Source organism: Panthera leo, chromosome B1 (assembly GCF_018350215.1).
Source record: "Panthera leo isolate Ple1 chromosome B1, P.leo_Ple1_pat1.1, whole genome shotgun sequence".
Lineage (NCBI taxonomy): Eukaryota > Metazoa > Chordata > Mammalia > Carnivora > Felidae > Panthera > Panthera leo.
Window position 1 is genome coordinate 28302982 of NC_056682.1, and position 16179 is coordinate 28319160.

Here is a 16179-nt window from a genome sequence, read left to right on the forward strand (position 1 = left end):
TACCAACCTAGAATCAACCTCTGCTTTCTGATACTTTCCCCAAAGTTACCCAATGGAAGTCCATATCCTATAATGGGTTCTCCGTTAGAACTCTTGCTGAGAGGCATCTGGGTGGCTCAGTTGGTTAAACAACCGACTTCAGCTCAGGTCATGATCTCATGGTTCATGAGTTTGAGCCCCACATCAGACTCTGTGCTGACAGCTCGGAGCCTGGAGCTTGTTTCAGATTCTGTGTCTCCCTCTCTCTCTCTGTCTCTATCCTGCTCACGCTCTCTCAAAAAATAAACATTAAAAAAATCTCTTGCTAAGGTGCTTGGGTGGCTTAGTCGGTTAAGTATCTGACTCTTGGTTTCAGCTCACATCATGACCTCACAGTTTCGTGAGTTCAAGCCCCATGTCCAGCTCTGCGCTGTCAGTGCAGAGCCTGCTTGTGATTTTGTCTCTGCCTGTCCCCTAGTCATGCTCTCTCTCAAATAAAAAAAAAAACAAAAACAAAAAACCTCTTGCTGAGGCATCCTATGACCCCATGTCACGCCTTCCTGCAATAAGTAACAAACCCAACTTGTCCAACAACAGGGGTTCCTTTGGTCCTTTGCTAAAAAACATTGACTCTCCTGTGTATTCCTGTAGCTTTCCGAAGTCTTTAGGCTCAAGTGGCCTCCTATGTACCATTCCTTTCTCCTTCAAGCTCTCTCTCTGTGGCTTTACTCCTGCTCCATCTCTTTCCTCTGAGGTGTTGGCCCCTTATCTCCCTCAGTGTGGGCAATATTGACACTCTGGCCTCCTCTCTCTCAACATGCCTTCTCGCCTTAAGGGTTATATGTGTGTGTGTGTGTGTGTGTGTGTGTGTGTGTGTGTGTGTACACATACAAATATGTATATGCATACTGGGAGCTTTAACTATGACCTCCAAGTGTGTAATTCACAAATTTGTCTCCCTAGTCCTGACTTTTCTCCTAAACTTCATCTTTTCCATATCCAGATACATACTGGGACCACAAGTCCAAAACTTAGCATCTGCCCTCTTAAACAACTTTCTCCACCTGTTGGGATTTTATGAATGATCCATTAATGGTGTCCTATTTCTCCCAGTCCCTTTATGCTGTAAACTTCAGGGCTAGTTTTGACTCTTCCCTATTCCTCAAGCCCTAAATTCAACCAGTTCACAAATCCTGTTGATTCTTCTGTTGCAAATTTTCTTGTATACAACCCTTCCCATTCCCAATGTCACCGCCCCAATCCAAACCTTTTGTTACCTTACACAGTCTCAGCCTCATTTCTGATCTCCCACCCTACTCTCCACTTTTTTCCTGTTTTCACTTTTTTTAAATGTTTATTTTTGAGGGGGGGGGCAAGGCAGAGAGAGGGAAACAGAGGATATGAAGTGGGCACCGCACTGATGGCAGAGAGCCTGATGTGGGGCTCAAACCATGAACTATGAGATCATGACCTGAGCCGAAGTCCGACGCTTAACCAACTGAGCCACCCAGGTGCCCTTCCCTATTTCTACTTTAATCTTCCAATCCCACTTTGATGGCATTTCCTTTCACCATTTTTAAATTATTATCACTTTTTGCAAGTAGGCTTCGTGCCTAGTGCAGAGCCCATCACGGGGCTTGAACTCACAACCCTGAAATCAAGACCTGAGCTGAGATCAAGAGTTGGATGCTTAACCGACTGAACCACCCAGGTACCCCATCACCATCTTTAATGATTCCTTATGGCTAATCTTTTCATCCATTTATCAAGGTCCTCTCCAAACAGCATGTTCTAATTCTCTACTGTCATCTTCCACCACTCTCATTCATTCAAAACTATGGGGCATTTTAGTAAACAGTGAAAATACACAGTGGAGCGTGCTCCCTGTCTTTGAAAGGAGCAAAGGAAGAGATACATGGGCAAATAATGGCAATGCAACAAGTTCTAGAATAGATAAGCTTTCTTGCAATTCAAGATTGTTTTAGGAAATAAAACTACTAGTCACAGTTCTTAAACATTGGAAATTCACATAGGCTAATTTAAGTAGAACGAAATGTATCCTATATAGGGTGGCTCACAGAAGGGCTGATGATCCAGGCTGAGGCTAAGCAGCTACAGCCATGGTGGCCAGAATGATTCAGAAATGGTCCAGTGAGTCCACCATTGCTGCCATGGGGTTCTAGCCACCATAGCTAGAAAGTGACATGGGAAGGACTGGTACTGCTGCCAGGCTGCCCCTTGATATTGTTGCCACAGCTACCATCACCTACTACTGGAATGGATTCTCCTATCCCTATTTCTTTGCATCACTGATTTGAGTAGTCAGGGGTAGGTGCATCTGATTGGTCAAGCCTATACCATGTGCCGTCTCCCCAGCTGCAAGGGAGCCTGGAAAAACATGCATCTGGCATTTTCAGGTTTATATGGGGGAAATGGGCTTTGTCTCCAAGGCTCATTAAAGTTGGGATTCCCCAAACTTAAGGAATCTAGATGCTGAACAGCCAAAAAGGACAAATGTCTGCTACTACAACTTACAGATGAAGAATTTAAAAGGGTAATTGTTTCTGTAAAACTCTACAAAGTCTAGAGGCACCTGGGTGGCTCCATCAGTTAAGCATTGGACTTCAGCTCAGGTCATGATCTCATGGTTTGTAAGTTTGAGCCCCAGGTTGGGCTTTGTACTATCAGCACAGAGTCAGCTTGGGACTCCCTCTCTCTGTCTCTCTCCCTGTCTGCATGCACACACACTCTCTCAAAATAAATATTACAAAACAAACAAAAACTTTTAAAGTCTAGGAACAAGCCAGCCCTAGCACCCAACACATTACCTTTTGACACTGCCCCAACAAATTAAATAGCATGTAAAATATATTACACAGAATACAGAAATGACTGTATATAATCATTCTTACTTTTTTAAAATTTTAAAATTTTTATTTTTTAAGTTTGGAAGAGAGAGAAAGTGAAGGAAGAAGGGAGAAGGAGCAGGGAGGGTTAAGAGAGGGGGAGAGAGAGAATCCCCAGCAGGCTCTGCACTGTTAGCATGGAGCCAGATGCAGGGCTTGAATTCACCAACCATGAGATCACGACTTGAGCGGAAATCAAGAGTCGGACGCTTAACTGAGTCACCCAGGCGCTCCTTATTTTTTACTTTTAGAGAATACAGCACATGAGGAGGGAAAGGAGCAGAGGGAAAGAGAATCCCAAGCAGGCTCCATGCTCAGCTCAGAGCCCAACATAGGGCTTGATCTCATGACTGTGGGATCATGACCTGAGATGAAATCAGGAGTAGGACACCCAACCGACTGAGCCACCCAAGTGCCCCAATCATTCTTACCTTTAAAAAACATGGACTCTGATCTTCATTTAAGAATCAACATGCTAAAATATTGTACCAAAGGTAATGGCAATAAGAGTATTTCGGAGTCGGGCACAATGGAAACCATCTTCCGTATGCACCTCTAATAGCTCTTCATCTATATCCAGGTCAGATTCATGGAAAGGGAAAAGTTTCTTGAACACCTGAACATCCTGCCTACTAATTTTACAAAAAAATAAAGGATTAAAATGTTGGTCTTTTCTACTACTTTAGTGTCAAAAATCACACAGTAAGACACCTTTGCCTTCTTGCAACCAAAGTTGCTACATGATAGATCAGGAATGGTGCTGTGAAACTGGACACTAAGAATATAAAACTGCTTGACGTTAAATGTAAAATGACACATACCAGGTGAATATGTAGTAGAAACCTACTATGTGACTATAAACCTATTATGAGACAAGGTGTTATGGGAACATGTAATACAAAACTATTAAAGAAGTCTTCACAAAGGTGGTTTAAGGCAAGCCTTGTAAACTGAGTAGGTTGACAAAGTCTTTACCACTCCTCCCACTGAGAGGTGAAGTCCAATTCGCTTCCTCATAAATCTGGGCTGGCCTTAATGATTTGCTTAACCAACAGCACATGGCAGGTGGTGTTCTAGAACCCCAATGATTAGATCATAAGGCTTGCAGCATCTGCCTGGGAATCTTGGAACAATCTCTGAGAGTCCTGAGCATCCATGTAAGTCCATTAACGCTTAGACTGCTAAGCTGGAAAGACTACATGTCGGCACTGAGGTTTACAGTCCCAGCTAAGGCCAGCATTCCAATTGGTCATCCTTGTCTAAGTGCCAGACATGAATGAATGATGGGTTTAGACTCTCTAGACCAGCGCATCTACCACTTGAGTACCAACAAATGATCTTTGTCAACACCAACAGCCATCCTTGCGAGCTCAGTCTTGCTCCAATTCCGGACCCACAAAATTGTGATACATTAGAAAAAAAAAAAAAGTTGCTATTTTAACCCACTAAGCTTTCAGGAAGTTTGTCATGCAACAATGCAGAACCAGGTCTTCAGGTATATAAGATATAAGTCGGTAAGAATATTCTACAAAAATTATTCTACACAAAACCAACATCCACTCTTATGCTCCAAATTGAACTCTATCATTTCTCATATGTACTTTGCCTGTCTGCCTCGCTGTACCTTCCACATGTTCTGATCTCCACAATCCCAAGTTCCAAACCCAAATAACTGCTTTTTTATAGACTTCAGTTTTCCCAGAAAAAGGGCACTTTCTCTTATGAACTTGTATACTGCCACCTCTCCAAAGATGCTTACTTAGTGCCAATTGTCCCAATTAACTGTGCCCCCTTTCACTCACAAAAGTGCCCCATTCTAGTCAATAGGTTATATGGTTACCCTGTGATTAACACACTGCTTTGAATTATTTTATAGAATTCTATCTCTTATTCCAAACTACATGATTACTTGAAAGCAAGTAGAGTTTATGCTTGAACAATGTGGAGTTAGGGGCACCAACCCCCCATGCAGTAAAAAAAAAAAAACCTGTATAACTTTTGACTCCCCCAAAATGTGGCCTGTGGTTGGCCAGAAGCCTTACTGATAACATAAATATTCAACTAACACAATATTCTGTATGTTATATGCATTATAAAAAAATAAGCTAGAGGGGCACCTGACTGGCTCCGTGGGTAGAGCATGTGACTCTGCAACTCTTGATCTTGGGGTCGTGAGTTCAAGCCCCACACTGGGCATAGAGCTCACTAAAAAAATAAGCTAGAGAAAAGGTTACTAAGAAAATCTGAAGGAAAATGCATTTACAGTACTGTAACTGTAAAAAACCCACATATAAGTGGACCCACACAATTCAAACCTGTGTTGTTCCAAGGGTCAATTGTACCCTGTCTTTCCTTCAATAAGTATCTACTGACTGCCTACAATGTGCCAGATACTATACAACGTGCTCTTGTGTATCTTCCACATTCCCCTGTGCTGTGTGTAATGGACGCTGTTGTGCCAGATCACTCACAGGCTGGACCCACTTGGGAACCGATGAGAATGAAGACTGCAACTTGGAAAAGGTTACCTCCAAACCTGCTATAGACCCAGGGGGGGAAAAACAGTGCAAAGAACCCCTGAGATAAAAAATACATGATAGGATTGGGATGCCTGGATGGCTCAGTTGGTTAAGTATCTGACTCGTGGTTTCAGCTCAGATCACGATCTCATGGTTCAGGAGTTCAAGCCCTGCATAGAGCTCCATGTTGACAGCATGGAGCCTGCTTGGGATCCTCTCTCTCTTTCTCCCTCTCTCTCTGCCTGTCTCTAGCTTATGTGCACGTGCTCTCTCTTTGAAATAAATATTTATTTTAAAAAAAGAAAAAAATTTTAAAAATACATGTATTTAGGGGCACCTGGGTGGCTCAGTCGATTCAGTGTCTGACTCTTGATTTCGGCTCAGGCTTAGGTCATGATCCCAGGGTCAAGGGATCAAATCCCACATCAGTCTCCACGCTTAGCATGGAGCTTAAGATTCTCTCTCTCTCTTTCTAAAATTAAAAAAAAAAAAAAAAAATACATGGTGTCAGAGTGGATGTAACTACTAGGGTCTCCCCTGTTTCTTACAAAGAAACACCCAAAGTCTGGGCCCTATGAAGAATAAGAAACAAACCAGGTCAGGAGAGCCCAGAACCTTGGCCCACTACCCAAGGTTTTTTCTCTGTTGGAAAAGAGATGGGGAGTGGTTATGTCAGTCCATGTCCGGGTCTTTTCACCTCATTTTCTTACCTCAACAGTTACATAACCTAGTTACTAATGTAGTATTTTTATTCTACTGACATTAGACCTACTTAATAATTCAAGGCAGCAACCTGGCCATGGCTAACCAGAAAGACGTTCAGTAAAAGCTTAATGAAAGAAGTCACTAGCACTATGTCACTAATGAAAGCCATGGAAAAATTTAACTAACTTACCTAGCTGGTAAAAGCTAATGGAAATAAAATGCTAAAAACCTAACTGATTTCTAGACTGTTCTTCCAACTCAACTATTACCTTTGCTAAATGTTTCTTTTATACCTCTGCTCTTAATCTATAAAAATCTTTTTCCCCCATAAGGCCTTAAACCTACTTAAGGTAACTCACTGTTAGCATGTAATGCTCCAATGTGAAATATTCTCAGAAAATGAATGGTTACCTATAAACTCTATAGTAACAGATTTCGTAAGAAGAAAAGGCTGTGATTTTATTTTCAGATTTTTGGAAATGGTTTTCAGAAAACAAATTACAAGGACACATAAAAAACTTGAAGTCATTCATTAACTATGAACTCTTAGCAGAAGAAGGGACTCTGAAGTATCTGAATTCCTCTCCTTCTGAAAGAAGAAATTACTTCTAAAATGTCCGTCCCTTATATAAATCTTTCCCAAGTTTGATGTACTTCACCTCATAAAAGGAACACAATTTTTAATCTTTTAAAACAAAAGAAATAAAACAGAGGAGGCAGGTCTCTCGTGTTACATGCTTTGACAGAAAGGTCACAATTTTGAAGCAGCTTTGCGATATGCAGAGCACAGTACTGGCTTCAAAAAAAAAGAAAGTTCAAGGGGCGCCTGGCTGCTTCAGTCAGTTAAGGGTCCACTGATCTCAGCTCAGATCTTGATCTCAGGGTCATGAGTTCAAGCCCCACGTTGGGCTCCATGCTGGGCGTGAAGCCTACTTACAAAAAAAAAAAGAAGTTAAAATGACCTGTGCACTTGCATTATCTAAATGTGAAGAGCTGCTGTCAGCTTCATCTATAAAAATTAGCAAGCTATGTTCATTCAAGTACCTTAATTAACTGTACTTCATATAATTTTATACCTGGGATGAGGCTGAGACAAAAACAAAACAAAACAAAAAACCCAGCTAGCACAGAGCTGTTAAAAAAAAAAAAAAAAAACTTTAAAATAATTGGTTATTGTGAGATGCAAATCAAATGGAAAGCCAGGATAACAAAACAAATTTCTAATTACATAAATAAGTTCTTACTATTCACTGAAAATTTCCACTATTGGAATATTCTGATAACAATAAAGAAACACATAAAAGGGGAACAGTGAGTAAACATGATTATTTGGTTCATTTCAGAAGGTCTGCTGGTCCAGCTGCCAGCCACTGGAGTCCCTGGGTTCTCAACGAAGTGTGACCAGTTCTTCTGACGAGGTAGGGTGAATGGCAACTGTGTTGTCAAAGTCAGCTTTTGTTGCTCCCATTTTCACTGCAACAGCAAAACCCTGCAGCATTTCATCACACCCGATTCCTTGCATATGGATCCCAACCACCTGGGGAAAAAAAATTTTCTTTAAAAAAAAAATGGAGGGAGGGGCACCTGGGTGGCTCAGTTGGTTAAGCATCCAACTTTGGCTCAGATCATGATCTCACGGTTCATGGGTTTAAGCCCCACATTGGGCTCTGTGCTGACAGCTCAGAGCCTGGAGCCTGCTTTGGTTTCTGTGTCTCCTTCTCTCCCTGACCCTCCCCCACTTGTGCTCTCTGTCTCTTGAAAAAATAAATAAATGTTAAAAAAATTTTTTTTTAATTTTTTAATGTTTATTTATCTTTGGGGGGCAGGTGGCCAGAGAGAGGAGACACAGAATCTGAAGCAGGCTCCAGGCTCTGCACTGTCAGCACAGAAACCTGACATGGGGCTTGAACCCACAAACCACGGGATCATGACCTGAACCAAAGACGGACACTTAACCAACTGAGCCGCCCAGGCGCCCCCCAAAAAGAAAAATTCTTAACGTAAGTTTTTATTAGGTATACCAATCAATTATTTACTAGTCATGAGAGATAAGTGACATTTTAAAACCTCTAAAAAACTTGTATCTCCTATCTGGGTATGGCATAAGAAAGCCTGCCTGGTGCTATGCAGTCCTGCCTCAACATCCCTCCCTTGCCCACCCCACACAGCCCTCCCTCAAGCTGTCCGCGCTCTGGCCCCACCAGCTTTCCTTCTGTTCTGAGTATTCACCATGCCCTCTCCATTGCACAAGTTGTTCCTTCTGTCTGGACGATTTTTCCTCCCCTTCTTTAAGAGTGAAAGCCCATTCATTCTTCAGATACCTACACTTGCCTCCCCAACCAAGTAAAATTACTTTCACGTGATCTCTCCATATATGTCCATCATGACTCTATCACAATTACAATGCTCTATGTATTTGGGGACTAGAAAAATTACAGTCCATCTTCCCCGCAGATTTTAATCTCTAGACAGAGGGGACCTGCCTACATTTGCTTCCCACTCTTTCTATACGACGAAGCACGAAGATGGCCCCCAGGAGGCACTCAATCCATACCTACTGGATGACTGCATGAAGGACCATTAAGAGACATTTGTTTCACATCCCATTTCCCAGTTTGGTTTCTCAATAATTTTAAACCTAGGTTAATGTTCACCTCCAGCAAATATTCTTAGCAAAGTTAGAATGTATAAAATTTAGGCACAAAAATATTTTGTTTAAAAGTAAATCAAGAATAGGGGCACCTGGGAGGCTCAGTCAGTTGAGTGTCCGACACTTGATTTCGGCTCAGGTCATGATCTCATGGTTTGTGGGTTTGAGCCCAATATCTGGCTCTGTGCTGACAGCTGGAGCCTGCTTGGAATTCTGTGTCCTTCTCTCTCTGCCCCTCCCCTGGCTTGCTCTCTGTATCTTTCTCAAAATAAATAAAAATAAACTGTGAAAAAATAAATTTATCTTACACTTACCAGTATTTCTGAGGTACCTATCTATTCTAGCCTATGGGTCAATGACAGTGGGCTATCTGTGGTGTTCAACCTTTCCCTCTTATGTTTTAAAAGCAGTGGATCCTGGGGCACCTGGGTGGCTCAGTTGAGTGCCTGACTTCAGCTCAGGTCATGATCTCGCAGTTCATGGGTTTAAGCCCCATGTTGGGCTTTGCGCTGATATCATAGAGCCTGCTTCGCATTCTCTGTCTCCCTCCCTCTCTCTCCCCTCCCCAGCCCCCACTCTCTCTCTCTCAGATAAAAGTGGGACTGCACCAGTTGAATCAGAGAAGGCTTACCTCTTTACTTGGTCTCCCCACTTCCCACCACACCAGAATACCCCCATCCCTGCCAGGCCTGAAGACATTCTTAAACTTACTGCATTTTTCCCATACCTTCTCCTCTTTGGTGGCACAAACCATTTTCATCACACATTTTGTTTTCCTTTTGGTAACTGCATGATACATTGGGGTAAAGGTGGTTGAATAGGTCTTCACATTTTCTTTTCCGTATTTATGAATGGCCTCATCTATAATGCACAGGGGGAAAAAAGCATCTGTCAAAAACTTAAGCAATTCCACCGAGTTACTGAAGAGAGAGATGGCCAGAAATATATAACCTGAATCAAATTACGAGGAGATACTGAACAAAACTACAACAAGGGATATTCTACAACATAAATGTTGATGTCATGAAAGACAAAAGAAAGGCTAAGGAATTTTGTCTCTTGATTAAAGGAGGCCAAAGAGGTATGAAAACTGAATGCAATGCATCATCCTGGTCTGAATCCTGGCCTTGGAGGGAAAAAAAAACGTTAAAAATGACATTATTTGAGGGGCACCTGGCTGGCTCAGTGGGTGAAGTATGGGACTTTTGACCTCAGGGTTGTGTGTTTGAGCCCCACCGTAGGTGTAGAGATTACTTTAAAAAAAAAAAAATCTAAAAAAGAAAAAAAAAATGACATTATTTGAGATAACTGGCAAAATGTGAATAAGATCTAATACTGCATCAATTTATTTCTTTTTTAATACCTTTTTTGTAAACTTAAGTATAGTTGAGGTATATAACATTATGTTAGTTTCAGGTGTGAGACATACTAATTCAACAATTACAAACATTAGGAAATGCCCACCGTGATTAAGTGTAGTCACCATCTGTCACCATACGAGGTTATTATAATATTAATAACTATATTCCCTATGCTGTGCTTTTCATTTCCATGACTTATTTATTTTATAACTGGAGGTCTGTACCTCTTAATCCTCTTTACCTATTTTGCCTATCCCTCTACCCAATATTGTCTCAATTTAAATGTTATTATTTGAAAACTGTACTGTGCTTATGTAAAGGAAAGACCTTGTTCTTAGGAAATAGATACTGAAGCGTGTGTGTGTGTGTGTGTGTGTGTGTGTGTGTGTGTGAGACCATGTGTGTCTGTGTGTATGTGTAGAGAGAGAAAATATGGTAAAGCAAAAATGTTATGGGTATACAGGAGTCCTTTGTACTACAGTGTGTCCTATTACAGAGAAAATGTTCCAAGATCCCCAGTGGATGCCTGAAACCATGGATAATACCAAAGCCTATGTACAGAATTTTTTCCTATTCATACATACCTATGATAAAGTTTAACTTATACATTATGCACAGATTAATAACTGATAATAAAAATAGAACTACATCACACTGTAATAAAAGTTATTTGAATGCGCTCTCTCTCAAAATACCTTATCACACTGCACTCACCCCTCCTGTGAAGATGTGAGATGATAAAACGCCTCCGTAAGGAGATGAGTGAAGTGAATGATGTAGGCGTTGAGACCTAGCGTTAGACGACTACTGACCTGACAAGAAGTCAGGAGGATCATCTCCTTCCAGACTGTAGTTGGCATGGGTAACTGAAACCACAGAAACTGAAGCCACGGATAAGGGGAACTATGATATTTTTGCAACTTTTCTTTAACTCTGAAGGTAGTTTGAAATAAAAAAGCTAAAAAAAGGCAAAGAGATCCACAGGGTGAGTTGTAGAAAAGGAATTATATTTTCCAAGTGTTAGTAGTTAAGGAGGAAATTGGAATTGTGATAAGAGGCAACCAAAAAGGAATGTAACTTAGGGGGGGAAGACAGATTTAGCCAGAAACTTCCCCCTGAAGTTAGGGGGAAGGAAAGAAACTATAAATCACCTTCATTTTTAAATACCTACCTTCTGTGAGTCCCACTGTTCCAATAGGGGGGTGGCTGAAGACAACGGTAGGGATGTTGTCATAGTCTAGTTTGGAATCTTTTTTGCATTCAAAAAGTCTATGGGCAAGTTTTCGGCCAGCAGCTATGGCAACTGTAAAGATATTTTTAAAACCGTGTTTCAGTTTATTGTTCATTTTAAAACAGCAGAATTGTTCTACTAACCATTTATTCATCTGGCTTAACATACTACTTCTGACAAAGTTTTATGCCAGTGTTCATGATAAGATCTAGCTCAATATGAAGGCCTATCAATGACTTAGTTAACAATTCAAAACTACCAGCTTATATGAATTCTGTACACTCTACTAAGGCAAAAAAAAAAGGGGGGGGACACACTAGTTCCCAATCTGGCAGTCACCTACTTTATTAGTATATTAGCTTTTTAATACAATATGAAGCAAACTACATCAGTTTTGAGCAACTGCAGTTTTACTTTATAATCATATTCATTTCACAGTAAGGTGTTTTTGTTTTCGTTTTTTTAATTCTCTAGAAGGCCCCGCAACCTCAGCCTCTCTATCAGGAACATTGTGGCTCCTCATCCCTGGCTGGTCCTGATGCATTAGGGGTGAGCTCTGGTTTGCAAGGATAAAGACCACATTTCTGGATGGTGAATGACCCCCCCTCTTTCCCACTCTCCCTTGCTGTCCAAGGGGAGTCCTGGGCTCATGTGAGTCTGATGTTCATGGTCTCAGACAATCACCCATTACATGCTCAGTCGTACTATTACCGACTTGACACAGTAAGATGTTTTTTAATTAAAAAAATTTTTGTTAATGTTTCTTTAATTTTGAGAGAGGAGACAGAGTGTGAGCAGGCAAGGGGCAGAGAGAGAGGAAGATAGAATCTGAAGCAGGTTCCAGGCTCTGAGCTGTCAGCACAGAGCCCGACGTGGGGCTCGACCTCACAAACCGTTAGATCATGATCTGAGTCGAAGTCAGATGCTCAACCGACTGAGCCACCCAGGCACCCCTTAAGTTTATTTTAAAAATTATTTTTACTTCTAGGGTGCCTGGGTGGCTCGGTCAGTTGAGCGTCCCAACTCTCTGTTTTGGCTCAGATCATGATCCCAGGGTCATGGGATCAAGCCCCGCACTGAGCGTGGAACCTGCTTAATAGTCTCTCTCTTTTTCCCTCTACCCCTCTCATGTTCTCTCTCTAAAAAAAATTTTTTTAAATTATTTTTGCTTCTGACTTAAGTTTATTCCCCTTAGCCTGTTTTTATCTCTATATTTAGAAAAAAATGCCTGCATTCAGTAAAAGCATCAGTTATTAATATTGCTGATTTCAAATTGAGTTTTTTTTCCAAAATAAGATATCAGTCGGATACATAAGAAATTCTCTTCACTTTGACATAATTTTTGACTATTAGATTATGTTATCAAGTTTTTGAAACTTTGCTTGTTATTTTGCTTTTGTTAAGAGAACTTCCTAAAAGGGCTAAAAGGCTTTGGGTATTAGATTGGGATAAATCTCTATTCTGAGGAAAGAGCCCGGGCCATTTTGGAAAGGCTGGTAAGGTACCACAGGGGCACAAGGGGTACAGAGTGAAAGCAGGCGCTTATAAAGGTGGGACAAAGAGCTTGAAATGGTGCCAGTTAACTCAGAAAGTAAACTGAGGTATGGGATTGGGGGAGGTGAGTCAATCTTGGTCACATCAAGACTAAACAATTCGGGTTCCTGGCTGGCTCAGTCAGTAGAGCACATGACTCTTACTCAATCTCAGGGTCAAGAATTCAAGCTCCATGTTGGGCATGGAAGCTACTTAAAAAAATAAATAAAAACCTTTAAAAAGAAAGACTAAGTAATCATATAAGAATGTCACTCTAAATTACTTATTCCCAAAGCCACTTTCTTCCACTGTCACCACATGTAACTCAGATCCTAACTTAAGCACTCTTCAGAGGGTGGTCACATCATCTCTGTAACAATTTCAGACTTCACTAAGCACTTTTAAAGTCTTTTAAGGAAAAATGAATATTATTCAGAAAACATAAGGTACCAGACTATTTCAGTACATTCTTATTATTTTGACAACATTAAGACACTCACCATCTTGGGGTGCCTGGGTGGCTCAGTCAGTTAATCATCTGACTCTGGCTTTCAGCTCAGGTCACGATCTCACAGTTTGTGAGTTTGAGCCCCATGTCGGGCTTGTGCTGAGAGTGTGGAGCCTGCTTGGGCTTCTCTTTCTGCCCTTCCCCTGCTCACTCACTCTCTCTCAAAAATAAAAAACAAACTTAAAAAAAAAGACACTTTGGGGCGCCTAGATGGCTCAGTTGGTTGAGCATCCAACTTCGGTTCAGGTCATGATCTCACTGTTCGTGAGTTCGAGTCCTGCATTGGGCTCTGTGCTCACAGCTTGGAGCCTGCAGCCTGCTTTGGATTCTGTGTCTCCCTCTCTCTCTGCTCCTCCCCTGCTTGCACTCTGTCTCTCCAAAAATAAATAAAACGTTAAAAAAAAATTTTTTTTTTAAAAAAAGACACTTTGCTTAAGCTGATTTGACTGTTATATAAACAGTTTTACATTGACACACAGAGCCTCTCTTACCCAAGAAAAGAGGAAACAATACCTGGAGTGAGAAGAGCTTTTCCACACACATCTCCAACTGCATAGACACCTTTTACGCTGGTATTCTGGAATTCATCTACTATGATGTGCCCTTTATCATCAGTTTGAATCCCCTAAAACATTGAAAGGATATCATGTAAATATTTGGCCTCTCCACAAAAAATGGAAGATCAAACCTCTGGATCTACTTCATCTCAAACACCTCTTCAGCCCGAATCTCTAAAACCCACAACCCTCGACCACAAGATGAAAAACATCTCAACAAGTAGGCAAGTTCAGATCTTTTGCTTAATTTAAAAATGTAAATACTTTATCCAATTTGGGGGTGTTTAACAGAACCTGCCTTTGCAATACAATTCAACTAACCAGGTAAGCGTGAAAAGGAAACACTCAGCTAACAGATGCGCTACCTCCTATAGCTGCTAAGTCCATCGAAGACTGCTTTTAAAACTCTTTCCACTGAAGTGCTCCTCTTGAAGCATACTAACTCATAACTTAGAGGGGACAGCCTGAAGCAGTCATCAAAAGCAGGTTTCTTGGAGGCTTACCATTTTAACTTAATTTAATTAACTTATTTTTTAAACAAATTCTTTTTTAAGCTTATTCGTTTTGAGAGAGAGAGAGAGACACACACAGACAGACAGACAGACACAGCATGAGCGGAGAAAGAGAGAGACAGAGACAGAGACAGAAACAGAGAGCAGGCTCTGTCAGCATGGCTCCAACTCCGAAACCATGAGATCATGACCTGAGCTGAAATTAAGAGTCAGATGCTTACCGCAGGCACCCTGTGGCTTACCATTTTAATTTTAAAAATCCGAGTAAGTTTGGCATTCTAAAACATACTGACATTTTCTTTACCAAATTTTTTCCCCTGTATCTTGAGTTAAATTTTTGCTCCAAGCAGATGGCTTTGCAGATCCCAGGTGTATAAACTCCCAGGTGGGAAAAGAGACAGTGGACGTAGGTAGCACAGTAATTAAGAGTATAAACATTAGAAGGAGAGAGACCTGGATTCAAATCCCAGTTCTGCCACTTACTAGCTATGGGACCTTGTATAGCCACCCATTTAGCAACAAATACTTGAGTTTCTGGTACAAATAAGGCATTAACCTAGTCACTGTGAATAGTAATAAGAAGTACAGATATGCTCTCTGCCCCGTGGAGTTTACAGCCTGGTGGACCGATTATTATCTCTGTGTTATTCCTGGTTGCCTCGTCCTTACCTCTCAAAGAGTTAGCAAGATTAAAGTAGGTTAGTAACATGTTGAAAAGACCTACACATAGTAATAATTCCATTTGCATTATACAACTGTATCTTAACATTGAGTGAGGCTGAAAACTTTTATCTCATTTTTTAAAGATTCAGCAAATAGTTGAAAACTGGACCTACCACTGCCTGTATCTGTACAATGACAAAATATCTCTTGAAAGGTAAAAACCTGGAAGACTTGTTGTCTGTTTTCATATTAATAAAACCAGTTTTACTAAATTTCATCAAATAGTAAGATTAAAAAGAAGGAAAACATCTTTCTGGATAGTTTACTTTTGAAAATGCTAAGGGGTGCCTGGGTGGCTCAGTCGGTTGGGTGGCCGACTTCAGCTCAGGTCATGATCTCGCAGTCTGTGAGTTTGAGCCCCACGTCTGGCTCTGTGCTAACAGCGCAGAGCCTGGAGCCTGCTTCTGATTCTGTGTCTCCCTCTCTGTCTTCCTCTTCCCTGCTTGCTCTCTGTCTCTCTCCCCCTCTCTTTCTTTCTCAAAAATAATAAACATTAAAAAAAAAAAAAAGAAAATGCTAAAAAATACCTTATAGGAAATGAAAAAGGAATCTACATGATACAGGATATTAATATTAGAACACAAATCAAAATGTTACATACCATTCAAGAGGTTCCATCAAATACATAAACCTCAAACATAAAGCAATCCTATTATTACTTGTAGAGTGGCACAGAGTATCTGGAGAATCGTCATCAATAACAAAAGCAGCTGATTAACATGGACTGAGTTCATACTGTATACCAGCATCTAAACTATTTACTCTGCATGCACTTTCTCATCATATACCCTTCTCTATAAACCAGTAAGACAAGTACTATTTTTATTTCTATACTTATATGAAGCAATTGAAACTTAAGAGCAATTAAGCTGTTTGCCTAAGAACATGTAACTCGTGAGTAGCAGAACTAAGATTCAATGGGGTGCCTGGGTGGCTCAGTCGGTTAAGCGGCCAACTTCGGCTCAGGTCATGATCGGCGGTCCATGAGTTCGAGC

At 40.9% G+C, this 16179-nt stretch overlaps 1 protein-coding gene across 1 annotated transcript in view; it reads right to left on the reverse strand.

The window, feature by feature from the left end:
* Positions 1 to 6995: 6995 nt before the first annotated feature.
* The window catches only part of GSR (glutathione-disulfide reductase), a 45153-nt gene continuing 35969 nt past the window's right edge, over positions 6996 to 16179 (reverse strand). The window contains exons 10-13 of the mRNA XM_042934455.1: positions 13906 to 14017; positions 11292 to 11423; positions 9487 to 9620; positions 6996 to 7646 (exon numbers count right to left, since the gene is read on the reverse strand). Coding sequence (XP_042790389.1) covers positions 7497 to 7646; positions 9487 to 9620; positions 11292 to 11423; positions 13906 to 14017 — 528 coding nt within the window. The 3' untranslated portion in view covers positions 6996 to 7496. The remainder of the gene's footprint in view (positions 7647 to 9486; positions 9621 to 11291; positions 11424 to 13905; positions 14018 to 16179) is intronic.